General features: G+C 37.1%; 1 protein-coding gene across 4 annotated transcripts in view; it reads left to right on the forward strand.

The window, feature by feature from the left end:
- The window catches only part of PCGF5 (polycomb group ring finger 5), a 117624-nt gene that overhangs the window by 69084 nt on the left and 36145 nt on the right, over nucleotides 1–12395 (forward strand). For all 4 annotated transcript variants that reach the window (XM_046652667.1, XM_046652666.1, XM_046652668.1 and 1 more), the window contains exons 3-5: nucleotides 3894–3990; nucleotides 9750–9805; nucleotides 9918–9977. In XM_046652667.1, coding sequence (XP_046508623.1) covers nucleotides 3894–3990; nucleotides 9750–9805; nucleotides 9918–9977 — 213 coding nt within the window. The remainder of the gene's footprint in view (nucleotides 1–3893; nucleotides 3991–9749; nucleotides 9806–9917; nucleotides 9978–12395) is intronic.

Raw genomic sequence — 12395 nt, forward strand, 5'->3', positions numbered from 1 at the left:
CAAATCTTGGCTTTAACCACTTACTAGCTCTGTGATTTTAGGCAAATTGCTGATGTTTTCTACTCAGTTTCTTCATCTGAAGAGGCCTAATAATATTACCTAATTAATAGAGTTATAATGAGGATTAAATTGTGTTGAATTAAATATATGTTGAAGCATTTAGGGTCATGTCTGGTACCTAAACTCTTTAAATGTTAATCAGGATACCAACGATGACAGCGACTACCAGCTCATCCGAACAAAAAGGAAAACTAGAGTAAAAATACTGTATTTCAACATCTTAAATTTTTCTCTTTCTAAAACTATCTGAAAAAACTTTTTTAAAAAAACAATTTTTGGCCTTAGCCTCTGAAAAAAGTTTTTAAATTCTTTTAATGTAACACTTAACTTTATGTAATGAGGTTAATTCCCGTGCCCCAGGGCATTGCTCATCTCATGTTTACTTGCTGGTCAGACTTAATAGAGATGCTGAAGATGTGTTGGGGGTGGTATTTCCTATATAACGTTCTTTTCCTTTGTAAAGTTAAAAAAAACTTAAAAATGTGACATGAAGTTTGTGATTTCATATCAGAAAACCTGGATTCAAGTCTCTGTGCTGCCTATTCATCAGAGTAGACAGGTTACCTGGCCTCTGGGACCCTCTTCTCCTTCAACTGCAAAGGTAGAATAAGATACTGTCTGTGAAATGTTGGTGTGAGAAATAAATTCACCTCCTGATGAGGCTCTGTATTTCCCTCTATAACAACACTGTTCAGTAGAAATAAAATCCGAGTCACCTGTAATTTTAAATTTCCTAGTAGCCACATTTAAAAAAAAGAAAGAAATGAAGTTAATTTTAATATATTTTATTTAACTCAATACCTCCAAAATATTATCATTTCAACATGTAATTAATATATAAATTATAAATGAGATTATTTTTTCATGTTAAGTTTTTGAAATCTAGTGTGTATTTTATACTCACATTGCATCTCACTTTGAACTGGCAACATTTCAAGTGCTCAATAGCCACATGTGGCTAGTGGCTACCATACTGGATAGTCCAGATCTAGAATATAGAGTGATATTCCTCATCAGCATCCTTGAGCACTGGTGCTGCCTTGGCCTTAAGCAGTTAACACAGCTTTATTCTTGAAACTGTGTGTTCTTCTGAATGGATGAGCTTTACATTTCTTTCTTCAACAACCTAGATTAGTATCTCTGCCCCCATGACGACAGGGTCCTACTTTTAGCCTTCTGGCTGACGCAGGTGAGGACTTGCTCTGGGCATGTCCTGTGCCTCTCTTTTGGGCCAAGGCTGGTATACAACCAGGAATTCCTGACCCCTTGAGTGTGTTCAAACTTTGTGTTCAAACTTTTGAACCACAAGGATCAGAGCTCCGGGGCAGGATCAGAGCTTCAAGATAGGCTCAGGCTTTGTGCTATCCCTTCATTCTTTTATCTGTCCTTTTTTGTCTTCTTTCCCAAATTTCAGAGCCTTATCTAGTGTCCCTGGGAAAAGAGCAAATATTGGCAGTCTTCTAAAGGAATTCAGCTTCTCTGTCTTCTCCTTCAGTGTGGACTCAACAAGGCTGCGCATCTCTTCCTAAACATTATTTTGACTTTTTAAAAGACATTTAGAACTTTTCTGGGGGCCAGTAGATTTGGGGGATGGGAGAGGTACTCATATCTAAACTTTCTTTTTTTTTTTGAAGGTTTTCTGATACTATCTTTCATCTAAATTTTGGGAGAGTTATAATTAAGGAGTGTTACCCTAAAGGCTGTATGGTAAATGGTAAAAAACAGGTAGAGAATATGGGATTCAGGTACTCATCCAACAAAAAAATCAGCTCACTGTCACCTTCATAGAAAGTCCTACCCTGATCACTCTATCTAAAATAGCTGCCAGCCGCTAGCACTCTCTCTCTTTTTTCTGTAAATATCTGCTAACTAACTAAAATTCTTCGTTTGCGTTCCCAAATAGAATATAAGCTCTATAAGAGTATGGACTTTAATATTTTACCCCTGCATCCCCAGCTCCTAGTACAATGCCTGGCACTCAATAAATGCCTGTTGAATCAATGAATAAAGAAGTGAAAGGTAATACTAAGATATTCTTCTCTATGTGTACTAGTGTGGGGCATGAGGAGAGGAGAAAGAAGTAGTTTATAATGGAGTTGTAAAAGCGAGGTGTAGGAGAGCTAATCTATACCAGGTGAAAATGTGAGATGATGCAGGATAATAAAGTGGAGGGAGTCTTGGGATAGGGAACAACTGAAAACATTTTATAGTTCAGGTGCTATAAATATGTCTGAGGTTTTTGGGCAAGACAGTTGGCATAGCAGGGAATGGAAGGTTAGGGAAAAGGTGAGAGAGATGCATAGCCATAGAGACTAGTATTATTTGGAGGAAATGTGGGCTATATAAGGCTTGTGGCCCCAAATCCACAAATCATATTTCCATTGTCTTTGTTTAGAATCTTTATTTAAAATCTTAATTACCCTTGTCAGTTTCTCAGTCGTTCTTCCAGTTTACCTCTTGTGCCTTTGTACCAACTTGATGCCACTCCCCATACCTTGTGCTCCATGGAATTATGGGACCTGTGAGCACAGACTCATCATACTCTACCAAGGCCAGAAGTTCCACTGTAACTCCCACTTGTAACAGGAGCACCCCGCCAATAAAAAGTGATCTGAATATGTTGAAAGCTCAAGTTTTGTTAAGATTTATGGTGCATTCAGGTAAATTTTTAGCAAAAGAAGTAAATGCAGACTTACTGTCAGTTTTTACCTTTCTTTGTTCTACTGATACCGCCCCGGGTGGGCCTGGGGTTCCCAGTCAGACCCGGCCCTTAGTATGGGTTCTTGATCTGGCGCAGGAAAGAATTCAGGAGCGGATCAGGAGAGATTATACAAGTTTATTGAAAGACGAAAGCTAGGCTAGGCTGATTAGAAGGAAACTAAGGAGGGAAAGCCAGCCGGGCTGATCAGGTGGAAACCGACTGACTAGCGCCAGGCGGGGTCCAGGGTGCTGATTCATAGTGGTAGGTGGGCAGCTGGGGATTGGTTAGGCTGAAGCAGGAAATCGGGTTGGCAGATGGGGATTGGTTAGTCTCTGGGCCAGGCGGTCATCATCTGCAGGCCAGGCAGGCGGTCATCTGGTGCTGCTTGAGAGACAGCTGTCTCACTACTTTAAATGAGAAAACCTCTTGTTTTATGTAGATATGACAGCTTTTTTTATAGTAGTTAGCACGAATAAATTATTTGGTTTGTGAATATATTTAAGAAAAACAGTAAGCAAAATAGTATATACATTTTTTATTGAAGTAAAATCGGTATGTAACATTATATAAGTTGCAGGTGTACAACGTTGTAATTTGACATCTGTATACACTACAGAGTGATCACCACTAAAGCTCTAGTTACCATCCGGCACCGTCAAATTGACCCCTTTCACCCAACCCCCAATCCCCTTCGCCTCTGGTAACCACCAATCTGTTCTCTGTATCTATGAGTTTTTGTTTTTGTTTTGTTTGTTTTTGTTTGCTTAGAGTCCACATATGACTGAAATCATATGGTATTTGTCTTTCTCCATCTGCTGTTTCTCTTAGTATAATACCCTCAAGGTCCATCTATGTTGTCCTTAAGTGTCCATTGATGGATGAATGGATAAAGAAGATGTGGCATATACATACGATGGAATACTACTCAGTATATGCTTTTTATATTGTGGCAGTAGGCTTTAATTTCAGTTGGGTTTTTTACAATTTTAAGGTTTTATAAAGTTTGATTAAAGACTAGTACTCTAGTTGTAGTAGGTAATTTTTAAGGACTGTTTCTAATTACATGTAGTTTAACTTTAAATTTAAATGATAGTTCAAATGATGCGTTTTAACCCAACATCTTCCTTCTTAGTCTGTAAGACTTGTATTGTCCAGCACTTTGAAGATAGCAATGATTGTCCAAGGTGTGGCAACCAGGTTCATGAGACCAATCCATTAGAAATGTTGAGGTAAGTAAATGTATTTTATAGTTCATCTAATGTAAATAAATTATATAAACTCTTAGTAAGTTTTATTATACATCATAATGTTTGTCTTGACTCAGTTCATGTAGGTTTTATGAATTTTACAATTTTCATTTTAAAGCATTTTATTTCATTTTTAAAAGAATTTTATTAAAAAGAATTTAAAAATAGGCTGGATGTCTTAAGTATTAATAAGAAATACATTTCCAAATTAAAAATTTTAGCTTTATCTCAGCCTGTCAGAATTACCTTAGTTATAGTTTTTTTCAGTATTTCAGTACTCTGCTATTGTTGAGCTACATGGTAGTGGAAAAAGAGCAGATGTAATAGTCGGGGAGACTCATCTTGGTAGTATTAATTTTTTAAAATTTATATATTCAGAAAGTATACAAATGTTTATGTAAAATGTAAAGAATGTTTTTAAATGACTACCATTTAATTAAGAAGTATAATCATATATTTTTAAAGCTGAAAGTGGTCTATAAGATCCTAATAGAAACCCTTTTTTCCAGGTAAGGAAATTGACATTTATAGAAGGGAAACAACTTTGCTTAAGGTCTCAGCACACTCAAATATCACTTCCCAGCTACAGGCCAGGTGCCCTCACCACGAACCCATTTTCTTCCCACTGTTCCTACCATAGCTCTACCAAAGATTAACTGATTTTAGGGAAGTACGCATTGAAAACCAGAACTAGATATTCTCTGTGTAGCCTTTGATAATGCTTGCATCTGTGTGATGTCTGCCATCATTCTATAAATCTGGATTTGCAAGTCTTACATTTCAGACTTTTCTTTTTCCCTATTTTAGTGCCTATAGTTGGAGTAATTTGTCTATAAGTAAATGTCTAGCCTGGTGGTTTTCAAAGTGTGGTCCCCAAACCATTAGTGTGTTGTTAGAAATGACAGTTCTCAGACCTGCTGAATCAGAAACTCTGCGAGTGAACAGCATCTTAGTGTAGCAAGCTCTCCAGGTGATGCTGATATGCACTAACATTTGGGAGCCATTGTTCTGCTATAGTCTGTAGTCCTGAGTGAGGCTTCTGCCAGTTGGATTTAAATCAGTGGTTTTCAACCAGGGGTGATTTTGCCCCCCAGGTTACATTTAGCCATGTCTGGAGTCATTTTGATCGTCAGGACTGGGTGGACGCTGCTAGCATCTAGTGGGTAGAGGTTAGGGATGCTGGATGCTGCTGAGCATCCTATAATTCACAGGACAGTCCCCGCAAAATGATGTAGCCCAAAATGTCAGTAATGCTCAGGTCAAGAAACCCTGATTTAAATAATTCAGGGAAGAACAAAAACTTTTCCTGTCAAATAAATTACATCCTAATGTTTTTATGAAAAACTGTAACAGTTAATAATACTACCTCTCCATTTTAAAGTGCTGTGTTGTAAGACAAATTAACTTTTGGTTTTGACCATTAGATACTTGAGGGAATCCAGTCGCAGTTTAATCAGTTCTAATCCATTGGCTCAAGTATGGATATCATGTATTTTTTTTATTTGCAACTTAGAAAAGTTGCAAAAATAAAAGTATTACAAGGAACACTTGTGTTCTCTTTACCCAGATTGTCTGTTATTAACATTTTATCTCATTTGCCTTATCATATATACATATGCTTTCTCTATTTTTTCTGAACCATTTCAGGGTAAGTTACACATCATGGCCCTTTACCCCTACATACTTCCATGTGTATTTCCTAAGAATAGAGATATTATCTTATATAACCACAGTATAATTGCATTGGTATAATGTTTTAATCTACCCTCCATATTCCAGTTTTGTCAGTCTATCTAGTGGAGTCCTTTATAGCAGTATTTTTTCCATCCTATTTCACTACAATTACTACAAAGGAGTTTTTTTTTAAGATATAAACTCACAGAGATAATAAGAACAAGAACTTCAGTATTCTTGGCAGGAAGGATAACTCCTGGAACATAACAGGTTCTCAGTAAATACTTGTTGAAAAGATGAGAAGCAGCAGTAGCAAAACATGGGAAGCTGGAGAGCAGATTGATGGTAGTGATGGCTGAGCAGACCCAGGCACCTAAGTGTACTAGGAGGTGTCAGGGGGAAGAGCTTTACCAAAGATTGGCCCAAACTAGCTCACATGCCAACCCTTAGGTAAAGGGGTAGTGTGGGGCTTTCAGATGCCTTAGCAAGTCATGATTTACCCCTAAGGCTGGACACTAACCAGATTTTCTTAGCAAGAAATAAGGGGAATTAATGCTTCTTCAGTAGGTAACAGTGTCTGCTACACAGGCATCAGTGGATTTATCTCCTAAGTACCCTTTCTCAGGAACTATTGGAGGATGTGCTGGAGTATAAACCAAGAAAGAGGAAGGGACTCTAACATAGGAGAGAGGTGAAGGAGTATGACAGTTGTGGAGTAGGCCCAGAAAACAAGCAGTCTATGTCTGTGCTGTCCACAGTGGTAGTCATTAGCCACATCTGGCTGTTGAGCACTTGCAGTGTTGTTGGTGCACCTGAGGAATGGAATTTTTATTTAATTTAAATTAAAAACTGAAACAGTATAAATACTTTCCCATTAAATAAAACTCTATTGAGTAAATAAAAATGAATAAATGCATTATTAAATATATTTTAAACAAAACATTACTAAAATGAATTTTACATAAAACCTAAAATACTTTTCTTAATGTGCCTACTAGAAAAATTTGAAATTACATATTTGACTCACATTATATTTCTATTGGACATCACTGATATGAATAGTAGGAGGAGGATGGAGAACTCTCTGTGGGCATCATTCATTCAACAAATATTTGCTGAACACCTCCTGTGTCCAGGCATCATTCCTAGGTGCTTGAGGTCAATTAGTGGGCAAAATAGATAAAGATTTTTGCCCTTGTAGAGTTAATATTTTTGTAGGGATGGACAAGCAATAAACCATATAATAAATAACTTTTATGAAATGTTAGAAAGTGCAAAGGGAAAAAAAGAGAAACTGCTGCAGGTAAGGAGGGATCCGGAGTGTGAAAGGAGGGACACATTGCAATTTTAAATAAAATGGTGAGGATAGGCCTCGTCGAGAAGGTAAGATTTGAGCAAAGAATCAATGGCTGTGAGGAAGTTAATCACATATACTATAGATAGCCCTTCATTCAACTTTTTTCTCTCCCTGGAGTTAGTAATTTGCTTTCTTTTCTTCATTTTCTATGTACCTATTTCCAAATTCTCTAAAAGAATCTCTTCTCACTATGTGTAAACATACCAGGAATAAACTGGTTTCATTTCTGTCCCTCTGAGACCTCCCTCACCAATTTGATGTCCTTTCTGTCCTCCTAATCCAATTTAGGATTGATTTAATCCACGGTCAATCGTTAAAGCCACACCTTTGCATGTACCTTCAATCCCCTTGTCCCTCTCTCACTTAACTCAAAATTATTTGGTACAACCACAACTCTGGTTAAATCCAGCTGTCCACCACCTCTGCGCTTGCACCCATGGCTGGAGAGACACAGAACCCCACCCCTTCACATTCATAACTACAACCCAGCTGTGCCTTTAAGGTTGCCAGGAGTCATACTGCATTTCCCTAGTCCATTTATTCTCTCACTGTCCTGGACAACACACATTTTTTCTTTCCTCAAGCCCCTACATCCCCTGTCTCCATGCTTACTTTTGGCTGATAAACATTTTCTCCTCAATGAAAAACTTCCACAGACTCTGACGACCACATCTACCCCCCGCATCTGCACTCGTGTGTACTCTGCCTTTCTGCCTGTTTCTACAGATGATCTGTCAATGCTCCTATCTAAAGCCAATCTCTTATCTTATGCTGTTAGATCCCATTCCCTCTCATCTGCTCAGGAACATTTCTTCAGCAATCCCTCCTCCACCCCATTCTCCTACATTAACTTTGTGCTCTCTACTGGATCATCCTCTTCAAACATGCCATTATTTCTCCCGTATCAAAACAAAAGAGAAACCTTGACTGTACCTCCTCTAACACCTGCCACTGCATTTCTTTACTCCCAATTGTAGCAAAACTTGAAAGAGTTGTCGATACTCACTGTTTCTAATTCTTCTTCCTCCTTTTCTCTCTTGAAACAATCCAGTTAGGTTCTTGCCTCACAGCTCTACTGAAAGTGCTCTTGTCAAGGCTGATGACCTCCGTGATGCTGAATCCAACCATCACTTCTCAGCCTTCACCTTACTTGACCCATGAACAACATTTGACACTGCTGATCACTTCTTTGATACACTTTCTTTACTTGGCTTCCAAGCGCCATGCTCCTGGATTTTCCTTCTATTTTGCTGATTGTGCCTTCTTAGTTTCCTTTGCTGGTTCCTCCTCTTCTCCCTGATCTCTCAATGTTAGGGTGCTCCAGGGCTCAATCCTTGGTCCTCTACTTTTCTCTCTCCCTTAAGTGATCTTGTCTTGTCTCTCAGCTTTAAATACCTTCAATATGTTGAAGACTACCACACATTTATCTCCAGCCCAGACTTCTCCCCTTGAATCACAGACTTCTATATGCATCTGCCAACTTTCTCTCTTCTCTAAGATGACTAACAGACTTAACGTGTCCAAAATCAAAACTCCCAATCTACCCTTCCCCGCAAACCTGCTGTATTCTTAGTCTTCCCTCTCTTAGTTAATGACAACTCCATTCTTCCAGTTGCTCAGGTCAGAAATCTTAAGAGTCACGCTCTACTCTTTAACTCACACCCTATATCCAATCCATCAGCAAATCTTGCTGGATCCTCCTTCAAAATATTTCTGGGATATAACCATTTCTTTATATCTTTATATCGAACCATTAACCCCCTCTACTGCTACCATCTCTTACCTGGACCACTCAGATTACCTTCCGACTGTTCTCTCTTCTTCTACCCTTGCCTTGCTATGTGCAGCGTATTCTCAACATGGTCATTAAAATGATCCTTTTAAAGCTAAGCCAGGGCATGTCAATTCTCTAAGCAAAACCTTACAGTGGCTCCCCATTTCACTCAGAGTAAAAGACACTGATTATTAAATAAAAAATGGTACTAAGACATCAGGAAGATGAGAGTAGGGGAAAAGTGTATGTTTGCAGTATGGTATTAGAGAAAACCTTTATCTTCCGTAAAAGAAAGTCAGAAACATCTAGACAGCAGAAAAAGCGTCACTGTATATATATAATATATAATATATATTATATATCATTATATATATATAAATATGAAAGTAAATACTAGAAGCAGCAGGTTGGATTTGAAAGTGGTTGCCTCTGGGGTTGTAGGAATCAGGAACGGAGAGTGTGGGGCAAGAGAACGTTGTATTTTAATCTAAGTTTTATGGTTTGTAAATTATGTATATATATTTCTTTGATAATAACAAAAGTATTAAGAAGAGAAGTACTACTTCTTTTAAGTACTATCAGTAAATAATCTGGGAATTGAGCCAAGAGGAAGGGCATGAGGGAGAAAAACAGTTTCAAGGTCAGCCCATATTCTTGGGGTGGTGAAATAGTCTCCATCCCTTAATCAAGGGAAGAATTTCAAAGTCGCATTCCAAGGTTGTAGATAGAGAGCTGGGGACTGGGACCATTTTTATAATCAGTCTACCACTGTGGGAAAGGTATGCTCCACGTGCAGAGAAATTTGGTATAGTAGATGTGCTAAAATTGTGTATATTCTATATTTTTAATACATATAAGATACAGATCTCAAACTGTTTACATGTTGGATTTTGATGTCTTCGTTGTTAGTATATTCTCTTTTTTCCTCTTTGAAAGGTTGGACAATACGTTAGAGGAAATCATATTTAAACTGGTCCCTGGACTACGAGAACGTAAGTTGCTCCTTGGTTTCTTGGAGATTTTTGTGTTTTATGAAATCAAAATTTCTATTAAAGATTTCATAATTCTATTATTTTTATACTTCTTTTTTTTCTTTTACATTAGAAGAACTTGAGCGTGAATCTGAATTTTGGAAGAAAAATAAGCCTCAAGAAAATGGACAAGGTGACTTTTTCTTCTGTAGCTGATAGAATCTTTCAAAATGGTCAGCTTTTTGTAGCTTTGGTGGGCTAATATCTCTCTTCAAACTCAAATTTCTCCTGTACAAAATTAATATACCCCTTTATTTACATTTATGAACCTTTCTCTCATTATGAGCCTTTTATATACAATCTTATATAAACGTGTGTAAAGCTGGAGTCACTCCAGTTGAAGATAATTGGAAATAGAGGAAATTGGATTTCAGGAAGAGAAAAAGGAAATAAAACAGAAAACTGACTTCTGATTATAACAATATTTGCTGGAGAGCTAAAGGAAAATTAAGTAAGAAATAGCCATAGCCTGCAGATAAACAGTGAGGGGTTTTCTGTTTTGTTTATTTTGTTTATTTCGTTTTATATGTTTGTTTTAATAGGAGAGGAAACAGAGGTATGGCTGAGAAACAGATCAGGGGACTTTGCTGTGCTCTGATAATCTGGAATGAAGTTTTCATGACGGGTGCTCAGATGATACACATTTATGTATCCTGGGATTTGGAAAATATTTCTAGGTGCTGTGGGAATTTTCCTCATCGCCTATGCTAAGTGTCCAGATTTCTCTTCTGGGTCTTAGGAGACTCAGCAATCAGTAATTTTTACTGTTTGCCAGCAAAGTGGCAAACATTACTGGGCAAAGTCTTTTAGTATGTATATAATTCACACAAAGGGGGAAAAAGTATAATATATCTGAAATGATAAGGAAGTAGTCTTGTTTCCCATTGTTATGTAATACGAGGTTTATTTCAAGATGGCCTAAATACCATTGAAATCTTTCAAGGATGTATGTGTGTTTTTGTAAGCTCACTTGTGAGCTTAATTTTAAGATTAAGATTATAAAATTGTCAGTTATACATCATTAAGATGGATGAGACAATGCTGTCTTTCTCTTTTCATCTGTAAAATGGAGATCATAGTTTATTAGTTCAACTTAACTATGCAGGACTGGCTTCCTATAGCAGGGGAGGTTTGAGAATAGTTTTGAGTGACTGGAATAAGGCAACAAGGGATTATTTTTGAGCTATAACAACAAAATGGGCAAAGAAGCCAAGCCTGACAAAAAATGACTTAACTAAAGGCTTGTTTTACCCAAGTGTAAATTACCCAAGTGTAAATTTAGACAATAGTGTTATAGTAAAAATATAGATAATATAAAGTTGACTAAATGTTTCAGTTTTTGACTACCTTTTCAAGAGGACAGGAGCCCAGGGAATCGTCGTCAGAAGCCATATGGTAGGTTTAGTCCATGACTCTGTATTTTATAGACTGACTTGTGAAGAAACACAGGCCTACTTGGTGTTTGTCTCCCCTTTCCCATTATTTCTCCCTTTTAAAAGTATTTTATAATATTTGGTCTTTAGTTTGGGTGGAGCATTTGGATCTTTTCTTGGAGCTAAGAGTTTGGTTCATAAAAGGCAGCTCCTGTTACATGAGTTCCATCTAAATACATAGAAGAAAGAATGCAGAAGAAAGAGAACCCACCTACCCTTTATGATACAACTCTAATGCTTTTACTACAGGCATTGAAAGAGGAGCTAACTTGTCTTTTTTTTTTAACACTGTAATGCTTGCCTGGCTTATTCTTTCAAGTTTCAGCTTAGAGATATTTCATCTGGAAATCTTCCCTGAATCTCTGCTTCACCCCAAAGTTTGGGTTTATTACCTCTCTTACATGTGCCCACATAGTCTATTTTACCTCGTCCATCAAAGTCCTTATGACACTTCTCCATCTGTCTGTTTCCTTTTCTTGCTTGTATCTCCTCCTACACCCTGACCACTATGAGGGTGAGGATGATAACAGCCTTGTTTCAATATTGTTCCCTCAGGCCTAGCACAATGCATGTATAAGTTAAAGGCACTCAAGAAATGAATGAATCAACAAATATAGTTGCATTATACATAGGCTACAGGTATTTCATGGGTTAAATACATTTGTATATAATACAAAGTATGCTATTCAGATTTCTTTAATGGAGTTTTAGCATATTACGTAGCTACTTACGTGTTAAAAAAGCTAATTCATTCTATTCATACTTCACTAGCTGATGAAATTTTTAAAACTTAGAGAATATTTTATAGTTTGGAAAGAGTACTTGTTTTTAAATTTGACTATATGGAGAATTTGGAAGTATTTTTATATCCTGTCTACTTTTTAAGTGCTCTGATTGACTAATTGCAATCATTTTTGTGACCAGATTTCATTTGGATGTCCCAGTGAGCCTAGAAATCTTAGGCTTGTTAATAAGTAGCTGATGGGTTTTTTTTTAAATATTTCCTATTGTTGAGTTGATTGGAACATTTTAAAGATACTAAAGTTTTCAGGTATTCTTCGTCAAAAACTGTTAAGAAATGTTTTTTAAAGTTGATTTTTGTTTTGATGATTACTATA

Source organism: Equus quagga, chromosome 2 (genome assembly GCF_021613505.1).
Source record: "Equus quagga isolate Etosha38 chromosome 2, UCLA_HA_Equagga_1.0, whole genome shotgun sequence".
In the NCBI taxonomy this organism is placed as follows: domain Eukaryota; kingdom Metazoa; phylum Chordata; class Mammalia; order Perissodactyla; family Equidae; genus Equus; species Equus quagga.